We start from the raw sequence: 22,016 nt of genomic DNA, 5'->3' as shown, positions 1-22,016 counted from the left end.
TTTTGAGGCAGAGCCACATGGCTGAAGACAGTGTACTATTTTTGCTGCTTTGTAGTGAGTGATTTAAAGGCTGTGTGGTCTGGTCCCATTGCTGCCTCTCAAAGACAATAGAGTATGAATGTAATGAGAACTGCTGTGGTGGAAAGTGGACAGTCATATGGCTGCAAGGCATGATATGATTTGAGCCCCCCCCCCACACACACACACACACACACACACACACACACACACACACACACACACACACACACACTATATACATTATTTATTTCATGATGGAGCAGAGTGTGGAGAAGAATACATACCCACTCTGACTCTGTGGTCTGTTTTTTCCTTCTTTTCTCTCATTTTTGTCTTCATCTTCTGTATTGCTCTTTTTACCATTTTCTGTTTGACTTTGTTGCCCTCTTTTTCTTTCTTTCTTCCTGTAATTTCTCCCTTTTACTACTCATGCGTCCTTCTCACCTTGTCCTTCTCCGTCTATTGCAGAGGAGCCGTTTCCAGATTTATGATGAATACTGCGGGAATCATGAGAAGGCCCAGAGACTGCTGCTGGAGCTCAATAAGATCAGGAGCGTCCGGACATGTTTACTGGTGAGAAGGGGCTGTAAAAGTGCACATAATGTCCAATTTGTAACATACGTGCAACCAATTAAAGTCTCAGAAGATCAGTACTCACGCACAAGTCAGAGTAACTATAATCAATCCATGCTAAGACACAAAGAGTGGGCCAATAATAAAGTCCAAGTGGGGTCATGCAAAACTGAACTTGAGAACTGCTCACATATGAAAACACACCTCAGTGTCTTAGACATACAAACACACAGTCACCCACACATGGCAGTGTAAAACCCTGCACTTAATGTTCCAGTGTGTCTGACAGCTGATGCGACTCTGCCCCTTGTGTGGGCGAACTCCCTTTTCCTGTCCTGACACTCTGAGAGAATTACGCTTCCACAAGGGAGCATCATGTTGCTAGAACAAAAGATGACTACATCTTCTCTGCTTGCGTGTGTGTGTGTGTGCGTGTGTGTGTGTGCGTGTGTGTGTGTGCGCGTGTGTGTGTGCGTGTCCTTTTTTTCTTCTCCATTGCCTCTCACAGCTTTTCTCCTAATGCTGAGTTCTGTGTCTGATTTACTGTTCATTAGTGCCTTTAATCTAGGAAGCCAGAGGAGGTAAAGATATTAATTGACTTTGATTTAATGGGGTCTGGACATAACCTTCCATCAGTCTCCTGTTACCTTTTAACCTACACTTAGCTACGGGCTAATATACCTCAGGTCACCTCCTCAGCCTTGCAGTGACCAGAGTAGGGGATATCCGCTAACCCCCCATAAACCTTTGGCCGACTGGCTGCTATAAAGCCTGGTTTATTGTTTACACTGTAATCCAGTACCTCATTGAAATTTCAGGTGAAAGGGAGGTGAGAATGAAAATGAGCAGTTGACCTCATAACCCGTCACCTACCACATGAAAGTTAGGGTCACTTTGATCGACTGAAGGCAAAGGTTTTCTCTTAGTTTATGATAAATCTAAATTTAGGGATGGCCATGTCGGTCCACCACTTTGGCCCAGACTAGATTGCCATGCAATTTAATGAAACACAGACATTAATGGTCCCCAGAGGATGAATCCGACTCACTCTGGTGATTGTTGCTGTAGTGCCACTAGCAGGTCAAACTTTAAATGTGTCCAATAGTTTGGTTTATGACCAAATACCTGCAAAAATCAATGACATTCCCACCAGCCTCAGTTGTACTTAACTAAGATGGTAACAGTGATAAACATGATGTTTAAACTGTACATGACAACCACTGCCACACGTTATTACCACTTTAAGACTCTCTCTAGCTAATGTATTACTCACCTAACAGTAGATATGATGAGAAACTAAAAACAAAAAGATCAGACCATATAACTCCTGTCCTTCAAAACCTTAATTGATTACCTGTTGTTTTCTTTTTGGTTTACAAATCACATGCTGGTCTGGCATTACAGTACATCTCAGACATGCAGTCAGTCTATAACCCCAGCTGATCTCGCCGGTCACAAGGTGGAAATCTCCTCCATGTGCCGGGAGCGCTTTCAAAGTCTGAGATGGCATTCAGTATTTATGCACCTAAAGAATGGAACAGTCTGCTGATCTCAGACACTGTGTTCTTTTAAAACCCAACTAAAGACCTTTTCACTAATTTCACACATTGTCTTTTAATTGAACACACCGTATTTGTGCAGTGTGTATGTATCCATTGATGTCACTGTTTATTTTATTTAGTTTTTCTGTAAAGCACTCTAAACTGCTTTTGTATAATATGGTGATATACAAATACATACAATACAATTGTAAATACTATTGATAAACCCTTCTGATATATTTTGCCAAAGACCTTTATTCTAACACCACTCACTGGCATATTATTACATTTATTTCACCATGACTGCTTGAATCCAAAACGAATGCTGGACCTTCAACTTGCATCTACATCCTCTCCTCTTCTTTAGAACTGCATGTTGCTGGGAGGCAGAAAAAACACGGAGGTCCCCCTGGAGGGTTACCTAGTAGCTCCTATTCAGAGGATCTGCAAGTACCCATTGCTGCTTAGAGTGAGTATGGTCTTGTGCATGCTAACCATGTATTATGGAGATACCACACCCATATGCCACCTCTGTAGGGTTCTACTCCTCTTTTCATCCACCACCACCTAGTCATTAGTTAGGGCTGTCCCGTCCTATTCACATCAACCTCTCCCTCGCTAATGAAACACTGGTCTCGTATTCTGACACGTCTCTGCTTTAGTTCCCCAGCACAACCACAATGTAGGAATAACACAAGACCTATCATCACCTCCCATGACCAGCTGCACATTCAGACCCTTTGACTGGGCTCATTCATACCTGCACTCTCAGTTGTTAGTTTTGAAATTTCCTTTTCCCAACGTGAAACGTGAGCGAAATTAAATACACTTTCAAAGGCTTTTTTTGAGTCGTTGATCTGTGCTGTCCCATCTGGTTCGTCTTGTTATGATCTATTAATTCACCCAGGCATTCTCTAAACAGCCACCAGCACGGGCACAGAGATGTAATAATAATAAGGGGGTAATTTGATGCTCTGCCATTTGAAGCCTTCCAGCTGCCAGGGCCTCCTTCTCTGAAATGACACTGATAGCCATCACTGGCTGCAGATATATCCAGAACAGTGTAAATCAGCCCTATAGTACCTGACATGCTGAGAGACTGTTTAGACTAAAGAGATTGCCATCTTTTTTGCTGGACCGTTGCAACCATGCAGTAGCAAGGGTTTTAACCACTAAACTCAGGAACCACTGGAAGGTAAGCAAACATGGAGTGGATACGAAATTTAATATGTTTTTCTTTCATGCTTTTCATGTTGTGTAAATTATGATTCAGCGCCAGATTTGCCACACATTTGATTTGATGTCTTTCGAAAGTAGTTTAGGTGCATTTATGAATTAATGTGTGTGTCTATTATCATGCATCTAGTTTTTGTGTGAGTGACTTTTCATGGTCTTTGCATATGCAGGAGCTGCTGAAAAGAACCCCTAAGAAGCACAACGACTACGCCCTGGTGCAGGAGTCTCTGCAGGTGATGAAGGCTGTGTGCTCCAGCATCAACGAAGCCAAGAGACAGATGGAGAAGTTGGAGATTTTGGAGGAATGGCAGTCCCATATCGAGGGCTGGGAGGTAGGCCTGAACTTAACTGTGAACACTGTGTTGAATGATTTCACAGTAAAGTCATGACATAGTTAAAGCCACTTAGCCCCATGCCAGCAATTCAACAACAATTCCATGTGGCATGACTTTTGTCAGCCTTTTAAGCTTTCTTGTTCTCTCTGGGAACAATGACTTGTATTCACAATGGTCAAATTCTTTCCGCCTGGATGAGCCTGTAGATAAAGCCGTCACCCTTTAGGGTCACCGATCCAATTATCATCAGGTAGACTGTACTTCTTAGTCTGGAGGGTTGCCTTTAGATTAGTTTTCTTCCCCAGTTGTGGGATGCCTTAATATGGGGTCAGTAGGCCTAATGGTGGTTGGAAAGAGAAAACTGTAATTGTAAGGCAAGAGGCTGGGATGCTTATGTAATTGATCAGGCTTCATGCAATGAGGGCCTAAATGCTTCCTGGACATGCAGACAAAGACATAGCCAGTGTTGATACAGCTTCTGACTAAGGTGTAGCCGTGTAGGCAGATTGGTTAATAAAACACAGACTTTTAGCTCCAATTTGAGTGAGACAAGATACGGCAGAGCATGATCACAGAGATTTTCAAGTTTCTGTTTTAGTGTTAGCAGGGCATTTAGAAAGGCTGGTTTGCTTCATAGTTAAATATACTGCAGATAACAGCATATTGAATCCATTAATATAGATGCATACAAAAAATCATGGCTTCTAATGGATTTAGACAGAAAATAAGAAGTATATAAACAAATCTGTCACACTTATTAAAGGAGAGATAATCTAATTATTAGGTCAGAAAATAAAAACTGTAGGTGTACTCTACACACACACACACACACACACACACACACACACACACACACACACACACACACACACACACACACAGTGAGTTTAAATTCTAAGAATAGTGTGATCAGAATGAGCCTTAGTGTTGGGTTTAGTCTTGCACACGACATGGTCCTGGCTGTAGCTACTCTGCGGTTTCCCCTCAGCACTTTTTATTAATTGTAAACATTAGCTCATTCTGGACCCTCTGACTGCTGCACACCAGGCTAAATGAGATGGAACTGAGAAGAAGAGAGGAGAAGGAAAGGAAAAAAGGAGTGAGAAAGCTGAGTGATGGTTGCATCTTGCATTTCTGTGTGGGTGTCTGAGGAATGATGGAGGGATGAGGAGGGATTGTGAGAGCTGCTGTTTTTCCGTTCCTGCTCCTCCGCCTGGGCTGATTGCTTGTTAGCGCTGACCTGCTCCACAGCTGGCCGCCCTCGGGGCATCCTGGCAGGTTCACCTCGCGTGGGAGAAACAGGGCGATGGCCTGCAGTGGTCACCATGGTGTCGACTGCCAGCATTTGTCAGGGCGGTGATTGCCAGTTGGTTAGTGTTGCAATTGTCTATGTTCATTTTAGTGCAGCGGACGGATAGTAGTTTCCAGTTGTGTTTCACTTCACGTTCTGTTCTCTTGTTTAAGTTTAATTATAGATCCGAAAATCTACTTGAGTTGTGGAGTTTGCTTGATTTGGCTTCTTTAGTTTAAAGAATTTAATTAAAATCCTCTCATCTCGCCAGTCAGTTGACAAATACCACTTCATAGTTCAACACAAACGTTTCTACCATGCTTTTTCCTTAATTAATGGCATATCCTGCTTTGTCGTTCCTAATTTTTTCATCCATTTCTGCAGTTGTTATGTCTGGCTGCTGTCTCGCTATAAAAATAGAGAGATGAAATTTAGATGAAACAGATGACTGAGGGTTTAAAGTGTTGCTTAAGTTTCTGAATACACCCTCTGTGGAGCTTTGGCTTGGAACAAGATGAATGTGAAGAGTGATAGAAAAATGCTGCAGAGAAAAAGAAACTCTAAAGAAGGCTACACCAGAAGCAGTAAATGGGCAGAGGGTTCTGTTAACTGTGCATGGAACATGAAGGGGAAGTGTCTGTTCTTCCATTAAAGAAATGCATCTCTATAGTCTGGACCACTGTGATGTTGTTATTGGCCCTTTCAAGTGACCAAGACAAGTTGGCCTTTCCATGTCTGGTGTGCATATATTCACTGGCTGCAAATTAGTTTAACATCTGGTCATGAGCTGAAAGAGCTGGAGACTAAAGAAAAGTGTGGAGGAAGGAATGAAAGAGAGAGAGGAATAGACTGGGGAATCAAGAGGAGGGGAAGAGAGTGAGGGATGATCGGCACAAGGGAAGGGAAGAGGATAAAAAGGGCGAGGGGAGAGAGAGAAGGAAAAAGCGGGATAGGTCTTGGCCCACTGATGTCTCCAGCAGGAGGAAATGCTTAGCACATTTTCCGGCTCTGTGCGCATGGGAGTTATTTTTAGCTCTGAGGGCCGATCAAACGTGGTACATAAATTCCCAGTGCAGGCAAGGTAAGGGAGAAGACAGCACACTTTATCACTTGCAGCAGGAACCCCAACCAATATGGTGACCAGGCGCGACAGTGCAACACAGTTTGACTGGACGGGATGTTATTCTATAGAAGCTATTAACGGCCGTGCATTTTAAAGTCCCACAGCAATCTGCTCTGAGGAAGCAGGCAGTGTTTTTACAGACCCCTGAGAGAGGGAACAGGAAAGGCTGGGCTTTGTAATCCCTTCTCCTGTTCAGACACTATGTGTGAACATTGAATGGTATAGAAATCATTTGTAGAAACTTTCTCTTTCAGATAAAAAAAAAAAAAAAGAAGTCACATTAAAGTGGTTTGCAAGTTTGAATACCTTCTTTCCCACATTCCTCTGTGTCAATCCTTGTCCAAGCATCTGTTTCACTCTCTCTTTTTCTCTGTCTGCTTGACCTTTTGCCTACATGTCCGTTTGCAGGGCTCCAATATCACAGATACATGCACGGAGATGCTCATGCACGGCGTCCTCTTAAAGATTTCAGCTGGAAACATTCAAGAGAGGATTTTCTTCCTGTTTGACAAGCTTCTGGTCTATTGCAAGAAAAAAACCCGGTGTGTTGACCCTCTCTTATTCAATACTCTACAGGCAAAATCCACAAAGCAGGAGATGAATTCAAATTCTCTTCACAGTGTGTATTTTTTAAGAGACAGATTCAAAATATTGTTCATGCTCATTTAGAATTTCCTTCTGTCTGTGCACTCCTACAGAATATTTAGAGCATGGACATTATAAATAATTCACTGGGCAAGTTCCTTTACTTTTTTAAGGAAAAGAGAGCAGTGCACTATGGGAAGCATTTTAGTCTTTTTAGTGAGGGAGTTGAAAGAAGTTATGCAGTAGAGGAGACACGTGAGAGAAGGATTTAGGAGTTTTTTTTTTAACTTGGGGAAACGGCGACATATGATTAGTCTAGGTGGGGATTTTAACCATCTGTGGACTCTTTTTCAAGTTTATTAATCTTTCAGGTAGTTTCTAAGGAAATATACTAAATAATATGACATTTATTATGGTCAGTACAAGTTGAGTCAGGAAACTCTTGCTGATTGCCGAGTCGACCATTGTTGTGCTTCTGAAGGCAGAAGAACACTTGCCAGATCTGTGCTGCTCACACTGAGCTACTGGTGCAGCTGCTAACAGTGTTGCAACATTCATTGTACGCATTTCTGGCAGGTTTTGTTTACCCACCACCAACCAAGCTGCCCGCTGCTTTGATTTGCTTTTACTCAACATGCTGTATACAGTGTAGTGTCTGCAGGTAGTACATAAAAGAAGATCCACAGATAACTGACGAAAGAAAGAAAGAAAGAAAGAAAGAAAGAAAGAAAGAAAGAAAGAAAGAGAAAGAAAATAAAGTGTGTTGCTCTGACCTTAGATTGAATAACTTGTCTAAATTAGATTCATTTTTCTCACTTAATGTGGTTCGTACACATGGACAAACATCAGATGGTTATAATTAGTCTCCTTTAAAACCCTAAATGAACTGTGAGTGCTACTAATTACACAGTAAGTAATAACATGAAAAACCTTATTAGCTAATTCTCATGGTTGCTTCTCTCTATCCAAGGCGTTTAAAAAACAGCAAGGCGGCCACAGAGGGTCCTCGCTACCTGTTCAGAGGGAGAATCAACACGGAGGTGATGGAGGTGGAAAATGTAGATGATGGCACAGGTGAGTGGACAAATGAATTTTCTTTCTCTATGCTCACTCTCGCTCTCTCTCAAATCCTCATTTTTCATTTCAGCACTCCTGCCAGCAGCGGTTTAAAAATATGCCATAATAACTCACACAGGAACGTTGACAACATGTGATTTTATACTTGGATCGCCGATCGAAAAATGAGATTTACCTATAAACATTTTTTTTTAGACATCCTATAGTTACATATCCTTGGGACTGTGCTGCTGCTGGTACTTGGTGAGCTTGAGTGCTTGTGTCTCTTGGCCTCGCATAGCCACTGATTATCATTTATATTTGTAGAAGCCATCATTTCCTCTCCAGCAGACCTAGATGGGCCGTAATATTGGGTGTTTTGCTGAGAGATGGATGGAGATTGGGTCTGCAGAGGGAGGATAAACATGTGAGGCAGGCGTCGGTGCAGTAACTCTTGGGTGTTCTGCACCACAGGCGGGAGATCTCAATCTGAAATCCAGGCGACAGGAGTATTTTAGCTTGGATTTCTACGTAATGAAAGCACCGTGACTTTTTCCCAGGCACACACTTGCTGCCTGAGGTTGCAAAACGCCCTCTAGGCATACCATATAAAGTACACTACAGTGTAGATGCTTTTAGATGATTGTAATGGTTTTTGTTACACCCTTAGAGGGAGAAAATCAGAGGTCAGATTTAACTTTGGGTCAAAGATTCATTTCCATTTTTAGTTTTATTTTTTATTTTTTATTATATTCATAATGTTAATATTTGAGCGTAAGCGGTGAAGTTCAAAGGAGCCATCACCACTCTGAGAGTATTCTGAACACTCAGTAGTAAATTACGCTGATGAATGGTTCTTCTTCTGCATGTGTGTCCCCTAGTTTATCTCATTAAAGGAGAAGAGCGATAATCAATGAAGCACTCAATAGTGAGGCTATGAGGGCCGGTTACTAGAGGTGGGAAAAATGAGTCCACAGCAAGTTTTTGCACTGAGATAGAGTACTTTATTCTCAGTAGTTCTATGATGGATCTTGTTTTTGGAAAATAGACCACACTCTACTGTCTAAGAAAGCCTTTTTCATCAGCTAATGTGTTTTCTGTTCTGGTCTATTTCCTGTTCTTTCCTGTAAGCGTCCTAGTCTTGCTATTGCGTTATTTTGCTTTGTTTTCTCTGAAGAGAATCATTGGAGTTGTGCCCTATGTTATTGTTGTTTATGCCGTAACCGTTTGTTTAGTGTAAGCCCGACTTCCCAATAGCACCGTGTCATGATCAGTGCGACCACTGATTGATGGCCCTCCCCTTCAAACTACTCTGAACCTCAATGAGTAAAAAAAAAGTGGATTTGCGTCGTTCCACCCCTCGGGAGGAGAGGACTTTATAAAACTAGTGAAGTCAAACTTCTGTCTGTGTTACAGCTGACTACCACAGCAGCGGGAACATAGTTAACAACGGCTGGAAGATCCACAACACTGCCAAGAACAAGTGGTTCGTCTGCATGGCCAAGACCCCGGAGGAGAAGCAGGAGTGGCTGGAGGCCATCATGAAAGAGAGGGAGCGAAGGAAAAGTAAGAAGGCGCTTCAGTGTATCAGTATTAGGGTGGGGGTCGGTCACTTAGGGAAACTCTTTTTATTTTTTATTTTCAACATCTGTCTTTAATCAAATAGCTGAGAATATATGCTGTGTTTGGGAAAATCAATACAGACCCATTTAACTTGAATAATAAAAAAGTTAGTAAATCCCAGCCCTGAATATTTATGGGCTCTAAAAGTCAAAGAAAAAGTGAGTGATGCAGTGATATTGAGTGTGTCTTTGCAAACCCATTTAAAACCGTGTTAAAACAGATTAGCGGTTTGTCACTCGTACAAGGAAAAGACGTTTTCTGTTTCAATTTTACACATTTTGAGATTGTGCACATGATAAACTCTTCATAGTGTCAGTCATTAACGTTGCCTGAGACTATTAGCACAGACACTGAAAGGCAATGCTAATTATCTTGAGACATTATGAGACCTTCTCCAGCTTGTAATTGATGTCACATCTAGTCTAGGAGCTGAGTGCAAAGATTATTAATGTCATGATATTGACAGGCTTTTTTTTTTGCACCCTTCCTCCTCTGCTGCATAGGTCTGAGGCTCGGCATGGAGCAGGATACGTGGGTGATGGTGTCAGAAAAGGGAGAAAAGCTCTACCCCCTCATGGCCAAGGGTAACCTCATAAAGGACCGTAAACGCAAGCTCACCACCTTCCCCAAGTGCTTCCTGGGAAGGTAAGATTCTCGCGGCTAACCTCGACACTTTGGTTTGTCCGGCGAGGACGCTGCTGAGCATTCAGTCCTTGGTGGTTTCCTCTGTGTCACATCAGTGTGATCTCTGTAACTGCGAGGGAGTAAGTGATTTATGTTTAGTGGGCAGAAAGGCCTTGTACAGTGTTCAATAATATTAGCACCTACAGCATATGGCAATATCTTCAGAGCAGATTACACTGAACACTTTTGTAACATAGATCAGTTTCTCCATCCCTGCTTTCATTTTTTTAAATTGGCAAGATTTTCTAAAGACAACAGCTGGGAAGAAGAAAGTGTTGGCGCTTTTTGTTCAGGAGACTGTGTGTCATGTAGATCTGCAGTCTCAGTCATGGGAAAATCAAATACAGACAGATTTAGCCCATGAATCTTATTTAGGGATTATTGGTGTGGTGTCTGGGGACGGATCGGGCATTGAATGCCAGTCGTAAATCATAGGGAGATATCCCTGTGCAGCTCAGCTGACTGCCCGCTCTCTCCCTCGCCCATGTTAGATTACAATAAGCTCTCTGCTGAGGAATCCATGAGGTAACTGCAGCAGAGGGCCCATTATGCCAGAAGGCGTGTGTGCGTGCGTGCGTGCGTGTGTGTGTGTGTGTGTGTGTGTGTGTGTGTGTGTGTCTTTTTAACATTGTTTCTTTGTGTCCTTGGGTTTCCACAGTTATGCCAGTACACTTTTCATGTTTACTTTTTATAAGTCTAAACATGCCTATCTAGCCTCCATTTGCATTTGGTGAGAATATTTACTGTAAAGGGTGCTTTGCTCAAAATCCTGTCCCTGAGCTATTTTAAGCATGCATTAGTTGATGCCCCCATTTCAGTATTTTGCTTTCATCATATAAGATGTGGATGTCTTGCTGTCATATTGGCTTGCCAGGTTTTCATGCAAGTAAATTAATAAAAAAGTTGGTTTGAACTAAGTTTGCCCAGGATTTATTCCTGTACAGAAACACTCTTTAAATTTAGAATCTAAATACATCAATATTAATATTTTAGGGGGCACGCACTGTAACTCCGATCATTGATGTACGTGAGAGCCAGAGCCATGCGACCCTAAATCTACCTGCTGTTAAATGATGTTCCATTCATTGAGCCTGAAAGCTTTTTACAGGAAATCTTGATGGGATATCAAACCTATTTCTCTCCTGTACTGGGAATGCACAAAAAAATTTAACCTCAATTCTTAAGTCCATTACTCCCACATTGCAGGCCTTTGAGGAGAAGCACACATTGTGAGAAGGTGACAAAGCTGGATCAGGATAATAAAATCTGCAAACATCTGGCTGCAGCAGAAGAGCTCTCCATGTTTGAAAATGAAAATCTTTATAGAGTGACGACACTATGCAATTTAAAAAGGGGTGGAAATAAAATGATACATTTTCACCAGACAGTTGGTTGGATGTTATTTAAACTGTGCTCCAATCTTGACTCTTGAAATCCCAAAACAAATTTGCCTTGTAAACGCCCCGCTACATTTTAGAATAAGCCATGTTTTCCATTTGTTTTAAATTTTTACAGAAATGTTTTGACTGTAATCACACTGAAAATCACCCAAGCTTAAACAGCCAGTTCAAAATCCCTGTTATTTTTCAAAGCAAGTAGAGAGAGAAAAAACAACCAATTGGACATAGTTGTGGCCATGTTACATCGCATGGTGGTTTGGAATAAGGAGTTACTTTCTCCTTTTGTCCACGCAGACAACACCAGATCCCTCGCGGTCTGGAGGAGGAATGGATCTGTTGGCTAAAAAGATTAAAAGGATCCAACATTGGTCATATGTGGGCACTTCGTTGAGTCTGAAGAGATCATATTGTGAGAAAGCAGCTCAGGGAAGCTCCTTTTGAAAACCTATCCTTCTATTTACAACTTGGCCAACACCTGGGTGACCACTTGGGTGAAAAGACTTCTCTGGCCCCTCTGTACTTCCCCTGTCTGAGATGATTATGAAGATGATTACATGTGGGTGTAATTGGTGAATTGAAACCAGCATGGTATGTCTGTGATGAAAGCCACATTGCCTATGGCTTCAACTCAGCCCACTCTCTCCATTGTGAAATGCTTTGCCTTTATTCTCTTTCTACGTTGCCTCCTTTTCTTTTTTTTTTTAAAGGCTGAAGGCTATTTTTGGGTCTCAAGCTCCTCCCCTTTAAGTGGTAGAATCACATTTGTGGTTTGGTTCCTGTGACAGTGTAATTCATCAAAGAAAATGTGTGTGACAGCCACCTAGCTTGCAGTTATCATCCAATTTTAAAACTGGAATAAACAGAAAAACAAAAGAGATCCAAAGTGTGTCTTTTCTGCACACATGACAGAGAATAGTGTCTGCGTGTTGTGATAGATATTGATGAAAAGCCCTTTAAGAGCTAAATGAAAAGGTTAGACATTCTGTAAGAAATGCTCTTTGTCAGACTTTGCTCTTTCTTTCTGACATTACTTGGAATTCAGCTTTTGCTCTGTCAGCACACAAATGATACATTTAATCAGAAGCTGAATAAAAAGACTTATGCTTTTGCTGCATGTGGATGTAGACAATATTTCACACATCGTTTAATATACCTAACCAATAGCGTACGATACTGTCTGGGATTTGATAGTGTCGTAGAGAAATTTAAAACAATAGTTTGACATTTTGGGAAACACTTATTCGCTTTCTTGCAAAGACTTAGATGAGAAGATTGATTTCACTCTCATGTCTGTCCGCTTAATATCAAGCTACAGCCAGCAGCCGGCCAGCTTAATTTAGCATGAAGACTGGAAACGGGAGGAAACGGAGGCATGACTCTGTCCGAAGGTAACAAAATCCACCCACCAGCACCTCCAAAGCTCACTCGTTTACAGTATTCATCTTGTTTGTTTAGTCTGTACAGAAACTGAAGTGTAAAAAGGTAAAGTTGCAGTTTTACAGTCGACAGTCTCCACTGAATGGCAAGCCAAGGCCCTTGTCAATTTTACACTTAGGTTTTCACACTTTTTTGTGTGGATTAAACAAATGGGATGTAACATGCTAATTAATGAGCTTTAGAGGTGCTACTAAGAGTATTTTGTTACCGGTTATCAGATAGAAACAGACTGTTTCCAGTCTTTATGCTAAGCTAAGCTAACTGGCTACTGGCTGTAGCTTCATCTTTAGCAGACAGATGTGAGTGGAATTGATCTTCTCATCTAACTCTAAATAACAAAAAGCTTTCAAACTTTGGCATTCATGAAGGACTCCATCGTTCATAGTAAATAGTTAATTGACAAAACACTTGGTTTTGAGGGCCTTTAAAGCCTGAATTAAAGTAAGTGAGAAATGTTTTTTTATTTCTCTCAGAGACCAAATCCCAATAGTCATACTCAAATGATCGGTGAAATGATGGTTACAGTAATAAGTCTTATATTGGGATCTTTGATTTGTTCAAGTTCACCCCGCTCCAAATGTAGATTTCAATTGCACAAAACTGTTTGTATGTGACCCTAATCTGCTCGAGGCCATGAGAACTGCATAGTCCAAACTTTCAGGGTGTTTTTCCTTCCATGGCTAAGGTACAGAGGTTGACAAATTGACGTTATAGACTTAGGTTTTTCCCCTGTGGTCTCTTGCGGAGGGAAAAGACGCCAAGGATGAGTGGTTAAAGAGTGACGGAGGTGGGTTGTTTAGTCAGTTGTTTCTCTGAAAACTTTTGTAAGTGCTCCTGTTGGCTCGACGCTGACACCCGACCACCTCCGTCATGGACTGGAAGTGAATTCCACAGAATTCCAGTGGTGCTGCTGGCCATGTTTGTTTGTCTTTTATAGGGAGACGGGACATCAAGGATGTAATCGGATAGGCTGCCACTCTGCTTGTCCTCAACCCTCTTTCTCTTTCTCTCTTTCTGAGTCACTAAATTATAGAGAATTATCCCATTTAGCTCATTTGGGCCCTCGGAGGATCGGATGCTGTGTTTGTTTTTCTGGCAGTTGGTGCGTTTCCTCATCCCACTAATAAATGATGCAGAACACAACATATCTTGCATTTTCCATCATGAAGTTCCCAAGATCCTAATAAATTGTTCGGATTTCATCTTGTTACATTGTATGTCTAAAATAAATAAGATTAGGCAAGGCAAGGCAGCTTTATTTGCATAGCACATTTCAGCAACATGGCAATTCAAAGTGCTTTACATAAAAACGATTAAAAATCATTTAAAACGAAATAAATAAAATACGAGAATAAGAGTTACAGTGCAGTATAAGAAATTAAACATTAAAGAGCAGTTAAAAACAGTTAAACATTTTTAAACATTAAAACATTTCTTGTCATATCCACTATAGGTCCCTCTGGGATGTGTGGTTTACTCTGCTTGCCACCCATCTTGGCGTGGAAAAGTACTTTTTATATTAAAATATAGTCGTCACTATAAGTCTTAGTTTCTTTCTTTGAAAACTTCGCAAAAACCCTTTTGGTTGAAATTTACACTTTTTGAAATTAAGTTTTGATTAGTGATCTCATGTCAACCAGTTGAAATTCACACTTTGTCGTAATTCGTGATCTTATTTCAACCTTAAACCATTTACTGTTCGTAAAATGCTGGTTCTTAGTAAAACCCACACAATGAAATCTGGAGTAAAAAAAACAACACACAAAACACACAAACTAAAGCCTGCTGCTTGTTTCAACAAACAGATGTGGCCCCCAGCAGTAAATAAATCATTCCTCTTTGCCAAGATAGTGTTTGTTGCTATAGTCACATCAATTTAGAGTAAATGTTGTTCGTAGTAAGTTTTTAATAATTTACAGATTATCAAGGGTGAATCTAAAGCTCTCTCCACTGATCACACACATTCTCTTTTATGGAGTGATGATGGGATTACTATTGGTGTTATCCCTGAGTGAGTATATGTGTTTTTATGTCAGTGTTGGCTTTTGGGTTTCCCCAGTGAGTTTGTGTCTTGGCTGATGGAAATCGGTGAGACAGACAACCCAGAGGAAGGGGTTCACCTAGGTCAAGCTCTGCTGGAGAATGGAATCATCCACCATGGTTTGTACATGTTTCCTCATTTTACTTTCTCCCACTCAGACCTGCTTTATCATCCTTTGCTGTTCCATATCTATAACCTAATCTACCACTGACTCACTTGTCACCTGTCAATGCCTGACCTAACCTCTAGCCATGTCCAATGAATGTTCCTCATTCAACATGCAGTTTCACAAGACTTTCCCTCCCTGGCTTGAACCTAAAATGCAGACGCAGCTGTCTTATTTATGTCTTAGCAGGTGTCCCATTTAAACGCTCCCTTGACACAATATTTAGGTAAGGGATTATAAATGTTAATCTCTTCTTGCCGTAATGTTTGTTCGATATTTGCTCAGTAGCTATTTTGTGGCTTTGGGTAACGAGTGTATTCAGTGCATGAGGCTTAAGCTGGCAAATGCTTTGCATTCACACTAAATGGTGCGTACTGCTCTCCATGTATTCTCTCCTCAAAAGAGTAGGGCCCCAAGCCAAGTTGTATCTTAAATCACTCAGGGGTGCTTTATTGCTTCCTCACAGAGAAATGAGACTGAGCTTTAGAGCTGTTCCTGACAGAGAGGAATAACTCTGAGCCCCTCTGAGCTCTCTCTCTCCCACAGTGCTGTTAGAAGTGCCCATGTGAAAAACGATAGAATATCTTTTCATAAAAACCTTTAATGGAACCCGCACGGCTGCAGCCAAGAATACAGAGCCAACTGTTATTACTGTTTTGGAGGGCCTTCGACAAAGTCCCCTAAAGCAAGAGGAGCAGGGAGCTCTGAGCAGCAGTGTTATCTGTGACCACTCTGTATGAAGTTTGATTCTTCCTCTTGTCTGGAAAGCTTGTTTCACCATGCCTTGCTTGGCTTGAATATGTTTTTAAACCTCTTATACTTTCAAATTTGAAGCAAGATGAATAACGCGCCTTTAGGGTCTGAGACACGTTTCTTCTTTCAGTCTGGCACTTCTCCTTTCAGAAACCTCCTTATGTCTTGAATTGCCTTTTTAGTCACAGACAAACACCAGTTCAAACCTGAGCCTGTACTGTACCGCTTTCGTTACGACGATGGCACCTACCACCCCAGAAGTGACATGCACGATGTCATATCTAAGGTAACAGTGCAACAGTACAGCCTAATTAATATAAATCACATTTGACACACCTGTCACTGACCTAATCAAAATCTTCGCACTTTTTTTTTTTTTTTCTTAGGGCGTTCGGCTCTTCTGCCGTCTTCACAGCCTCTTCACTCCTGTCATCAGGTAGGCAGCCATGTTCTTTCCCACTCCATCGCAACCCAGCCAGGTGGGGTAGCTTAGCATCTGGCTCTTGATTCTAAAAGTAGTTCCACCACAAAGCAGGAGTGGAGGAGAGAAATATCATGGTGAACTATGAGCTCATTGTTTTTAAGAGGAACAGACTTAGGAGGAATTGGCACAGGTGGTGATGTTGTGCGGCTAGTGGCCTGTGGGGGATTGGCTTGGCAGGTTTTATCTGCCCGGTCTCAAAACACAGACGTGGTGAAGAAGATTGAGTCTATCAAATGATATAAGTAGTCTGTGTACATGTGGGACACCGATAAATGGATAACATTGTGATCCCTTGGTGCTTTTGAGAGTTCATTTTCAGCATTTATTAGCCTGTTGGAAAATGTTGGTATGGTTAACCATCAACGAGGTCTCATTCTTGAAATAGTAGTAGTAGTAGTAGTAGTAGTAGTAAGCAATCCCCACTCAAGGCCATCTTACTAGCTTCACTTGGAGCTTTCAACCCATCAGATGGTCTTTATCGGCAGTCTGTTCTTGGCTGCGGTCAAGCCTGAACGCAGATGAAAAGTCCTAAAAGTGCTGTGGATTAAATTTTTAACAGCTATGGACCTTGTATGTCCACAAATCCATCTTCATGAAAACTATGTTAACTCTATTGTAATATGGTTGAAATGGTTGGAAAAACCTAGTATGTAGACCTTGAGTTGTGATTGTTTTATCAAAGGATATTGCCAGTTTTTGCACTTTCCCCTGTTTCTAAAGCCAAACCTACAGCTGATTTTCTTTTCTTTGTTGTGGTCGCTTTTCTATGTTTGGGTCACATGGCTCAATCCATACATCACAGATACAAATCGCCTAATTTCTGTTACAAAGCATTTTAAAGGGCCACTCAGTTACAATACGCAGGTCTTACACATTTCAGTGTGACCAACAGCATATTTATCCTGTGCTCTAAAAGGCCTGACACTGAGTCATGCTGCAGGAGGCAAACATTGATTACAATTCTTCAACATACAACATGAAGCAAAATAGCTATTTTGATATATGTAGTTCAACACCGTCGTTTTCAATACTGAAATTGGAATGATATGTTATTCAGATTTACACTTGGAATGATAAAAGTAAGCTACCAGTTAGTCATCTTATATTGGTAATTAGTGTAAACATGTGAGAGCAGAAAAGTCCAGCATGCCCATGAAATAGTCACTTAAACCCAAATGCGAAACAGGTGTTAGCAATTCTAGCATGTGTGATGAAACATCCCTTTGTCTAACAGAGTTAGAAGTGGAGCAATCTCATTTTATAGGAGTATTTTGCTGGCATGCTTTGGTGTGCTGTGTTTGAGGAGCAGGCTGCTAATGTGTTTTACCGCAAAGCACTGCATCAAGGTTGCCTGTTTATGCTGGATTTCAAATGGCCTAAAGAAAAGCTTTAATTTCACAACAATAAAACTGTGTCATAGCTGGAAGGGGGCACTCTGATCCTGCATGTATTCCAGCATAGAAGCTTCTCTGTATTTCTGTTTAATGCAACTACTAAAAGACAAAAGGCTGTGTGTGTGTGTGTGTGTGTGTGTGTGTGTGTGTGTGTGTGTGCGTGCGTGCGCGCGCGCGCACGCGCGCCAAACCTCTTGATGTAAATGCTCTATTCTCACTGAGAGCCCAGTACAATGCATCACAGGGCCTAGGAATGCCAGAGTTTAATTGGAGCAACCAGCCACTGCCTAATAAGGTATAATTTCCTGGCAGAGCGAGACAGATGAAGTGAAATGAGATGCATACATACACTATGCAACCCCTGCACAGCTTCTTCCTGCCTCACGCCCCGCTTTCCTCACAAGAAAACACAAGAGAATCACATTGCGCAGTTTCAAATGTCCACTATAGGCTGATACGCAGTACACACTGTTATACGTTTAATCATGCAATGAGAAAATATATTCAATATACACACAGATAAGCTGCAAACCCACACGATACAGCAAAGGTCACTCATAAATGATCTTCATACAGAATGGAAAAACTTATTGGTATTTCAGTTCAGCGTCTAATAAATATTGAGTTGAGTTTTCTTCATTATGCTGATAAGTCCTCCAGAAACTCAATTTTGATGGATGTATGTGTAGCATTTTTTAAATAACTAACGATATGGGGCACTGTTCTTGAGTAATTAATCAGGACTGAAACAGTTGATTGAATCTTGAACTTTCAGCATCCTCTGAATAATATATTTAATAATATATATATATATATATATATATATATATATATATATATATATATATATATATATATATATATATATATATATATATATATATAATATGCTTTGAAAATGCAGCATTTGCTTCCATCATCCATTTACCCCGAACAAAATGTCAAGGCAAACTTTCCTCTTTGGACAGCAAGTTTAAAAACCACCTCTCTGACCTTTCCCTCTGTTACTCCTCAAACTGCTGTTTCCTCATGCCTGACATATGGCTGCCTACTGGACCTGTTCACCCCCCATTTTTCACTCTGACAGCATCACTGTGCACCAGCCGCTGTAGCCCCAATCTCCCTTTCTCTAGTATACCATTTAGGTGAAAAACAAGGTTTCTCTTGCTTCTCTTCTGGTTGTTTATGCATGGCACGGCAGGCTAACGTGCCTCACGGGCTAATACCAACACTACCGTCCTCATCAGAGACCAACACAGGCTGTCAAATACAGTTACGCAACAGAATGTTCCATTGTGGAGGAAACGACAGCATTCGGCCTCACGCTTCACATTCTGAACAGCTCCAGACAGCTGAGATTGGACTTTAACTTGGCCCACGTGTCATGTTTGACTTGTCTGAACTGTGTGTGTGTGTGTGTGTGTGTGTAAGTGTGTAAGACAGGCATGTATATGTGCGGTTGTGTGTGTGTGCGAGTGAGTGTTTGCATGTGTTGGAGTGCTGTAAGTCACGGTGGTTCTGGACTTTCCCAGCCCGCAGATTGGCCCCTGCGTGTCCCCGGGGAGGCCCCTGCGTTCATGGGAAAAGTCACAGCTCCATTTCAGACGGCATTCTCGTGGTCTGTCTGTGTGGCAGTGTGGGTAACACTGAGAACAGCAACACCAGACTAACATGGGGAACCCCACGGCCAAACACTGCAGGGGCCGTTACCAGCCATGCCCGGAGGAATGCTATTTTGCTGTCACCAACTGTCAGAAACGTACTTAGATTTATGACTCAACTGCCAGTGCTTGAAAAATGACCAGGCCTTGCTGACAGTGGAGCCCTCTTTTAGGCTCCATCACTTGTATTTCAATAGACTTAGGAATTACTGCTTTACATGTTCACCACCTGGGTTTATTACATTTGAAGTGAATCACAGAGTTGAATAGTAACAATGGCGCAGTCCAAGTTTGAAGGTAGAATTTTGTTTTCCTAATCCTTCTCATGAAGTGTTCTGCTTTTCTGCCCATCCAGGGATAAGGACTACCATTTGCGGACCTACAAATCAGTGGTGATGGCCAACAAGCTCATAGATTGGCTTATTGCACAGGTAAACCCTAATTTAGCTTAATCCACAGTAATTGATGAGCAGTATTATCGTAATATCAGCTTTCATTGGAAGTATGATAATGATATGATCATAAAGTGTACAGTCAAACAAAATGTCCAAATAAATGAATGAAAATCGAAGCATTTTGTAACTCCAAAGGTTACAAAATTTGCTTTGTTTTATTTGTGTGAAAGGTTTTGCATGAGGGGATGCATAACTTGAAAGATATCAATTCCATTCTTGTATATGTAGTTTTGCGGCTCACGTCAAATGTGCAACAGAGAAAAGAATCTGAGACAACAAAGCCATCAGACGTAAGGCTCTCAGCGGAGCTGAAAGGAAACGGAGAAAGAAAAGCAGAATTGAATCGACAGCTGAGCTTTATTGACTTTGACAAGAAGCTTTGAGGTTGACAGATTGATAGTCCTGTCCAGAATGACAACAAAGAAATGATATTCATATGGCCACCACCACAGAATCAATGGCAGACATAACATGTTTGTGTGTGCATATGAGTCCGTGTGTTGCATGCGTGTGTGTGTGTGTGTGTGTGTGTGTGTTTGGTAGCTCATATGACTGGGATTGACCCAGTCCAATGGAATAGCTCTCACTCCTTCAGTGGGACTGCAAGAGCTGTCACACTATGCTCTATAAATATGATTTTGGCTATGTTCAGATAGAGCATGGAGTGGCTCTGCTGGGCTTTTGGATGCAGGAACAAAGAAGGGGCGGGGGGTACAATGTACTTTGTCCTGTCTCTCTTTCTTTTTTTTTTTCTCCATTAACTCTTTATGCTTAAACCTGTCTCCTTTCTCCATTGCATCTCTTTCTTGTGTCTTCTGGTGCAGGGGGACTGCAGAACCAGGGAGGAAGCATTGATCTTGGGGGTGGAGCTGTGCGACAATGGCTTCATGCATCACGGTACAGCACTTTTCACTGGATTTCAACAGACCAAAAAAAAAAAAAAAAAAGTGGATCCTGCTGTTCACAAACCGTGGAATCCTCTCCATCATTGGCTAAATGAGATTTGAATACTGTGGATAAACCGCACAGAGGGCGCCTGGCATTTAGCATTCTGTTTTAGAACATAACCTTGTTCTCTGTCCATTTCTACTTATAATCCCTTTAACGTGTCAATAGGAATAGAACGTTTTTCAGTAAATGAATTTGTGTGTGTGTGTGTGTGTGTGTGTGTGTGTGTGTGCGCACACGCGTGCGCGTGTGGGTGTGTGCGTGCGCGCGCGCGGGGTTAGGGCAATGGCTGTATGCATGCACACTATCATTAACTTCACGCATACTTGTGTTCAACCCTAGTGCAGGGTACATGCATGGTTTGCTTTAGCTGTGAGAACTTGGCAGATAACGCATGGATGTTTGTCAGTTTAAGTGCAAAATGTTCAGTAGCCATGGTTACAATTTGTTTATGTGAGCCAGACTTGTTTTTAACTCTGTGCTTCCCTCGTGCCAAAGTCCACATCATACACACTACAGTATGAGTCACAGTGTGTCTCCTTGTACCCCCATGATGTAACTGCTCCGAACTACCCACAGTTCAAGCCTCACACTACAAATTACCAGCACATCTATGGAACATAATAGTCCCAGCCATCAAACTTCCTTTTAACTCCACAGCTTTCAGGGTAATTTTACCATGCGTGCCATTAAGTTATTTGGCCTGACGATGTAGCTATTAAACCTATTGGGGCTGTATCTGATCTTGAGGCAAATGAAGTGAGGGAATGTTAGAGGGAAACTCTGTTTTCCCCCTCAGGGTTATTTTTCATTTCCAAATGAAGTCTTGGTAAGGCGTTATGTTGCCGTGGAGACTGGGTTCATTCAAAAGTGATATCTTGCCCCGAAAGTAGGGTCTCCCTTTCTTTCCTGGTGTTTAAGTGCTTGGGCTTGCTCCCTTTGGCATCTGACTAATAGTGTTCAAACCTCTTCGTTAAAAGTGCTTGAGTGATCATTTCCATATACAGTATTCTAATTATGCACAGCACTAGACACTGATGTCACTAATGAAGTGTAATATTCCCTGTGTCCAAAAAAGAATAAATGCCCAAAAGAGTCAAGTTTTAAATAAACCATCAATAGGCAATTTCTTACAGTTGTCTTATAAGACAATAATAGTGTTTTTACATGTTTTAGCCCATTTACCACAGATCACATATACTATACATG

General features: G+C 41.5%; 1 protein-coding gene across 2 annotated transcripts in view; it reads left to right on the top strand.

Annotated features, from left to right (window-relative positions):
- Positions 1–22,016, top strand: part of prex2 (phosphatidylinositol-3,4,5-trisphosphate-dependent Rac exchange factor 2) — a 91,407-nt gene that overhangs the window by 21,936 nt on the left and 47,455 nt on the right. For both annotated transcript variants that reach the window (XM_078280451.1, XM_078280452.1), the window contains exons 4-15: positions 490–594; positions 2,503–2,604; positions 3,542–3,703; positions 6,529–6,662; positions 7,676–7,779; positions 9,178–9,327; positions 9,888–10,029; positions 14,965–15,065; positions 16,048–16,151; positions 16,252–16,301; positions 19,760–19,835; positions 20,684–20,756. In XM_078280451.1, the coding sequence (XP_078136577.1) occupies positions 490–594; positions 2,503–2,604; positions 3,542–3,703; positions 6,529–6,662; positions 7,676–7,779; positions 9,178–9,327; positions 9,888–10,029; positions 14,965–15,065; positions 16,048–16,151; positions 16,252–16,301; positions 19,760–19,835; positions 20,684–20,756 (1,303 nt within the window). The remainder of the gene's footprint in view (positions 1–489; positions 595–2,502; positions 2,605–3,541; positions 3,704–6,528; positions 6,663–7,675; positions 7,780–9,177; positions 9,328–9,887; positions 10,030–14,964; positions 15,066–16,047; positions 16,152–16,251; positions 16,302–19,759; positions 19,836–20,683; positions 20,757–22,016) is intronic.

This window comes from Sander vitreus, chromosome 22, assembly GCF_031162955.1.
Source record: "Sander vitreus isolate 19-12246 chromosome 22, sanVit1, whole genome shotgun sequence".
Lineage (NCBI taxonomy): Eukaryota > Metazoa > Chordata > Actinopteri > Perciformes > Percidae > Sander > Sander vitreus.
The sequence above is the reverse complement of the archived record's forward strand: the minus strand, read 5'-3'. Positions and strand labels throughout refer to the sequence as shown.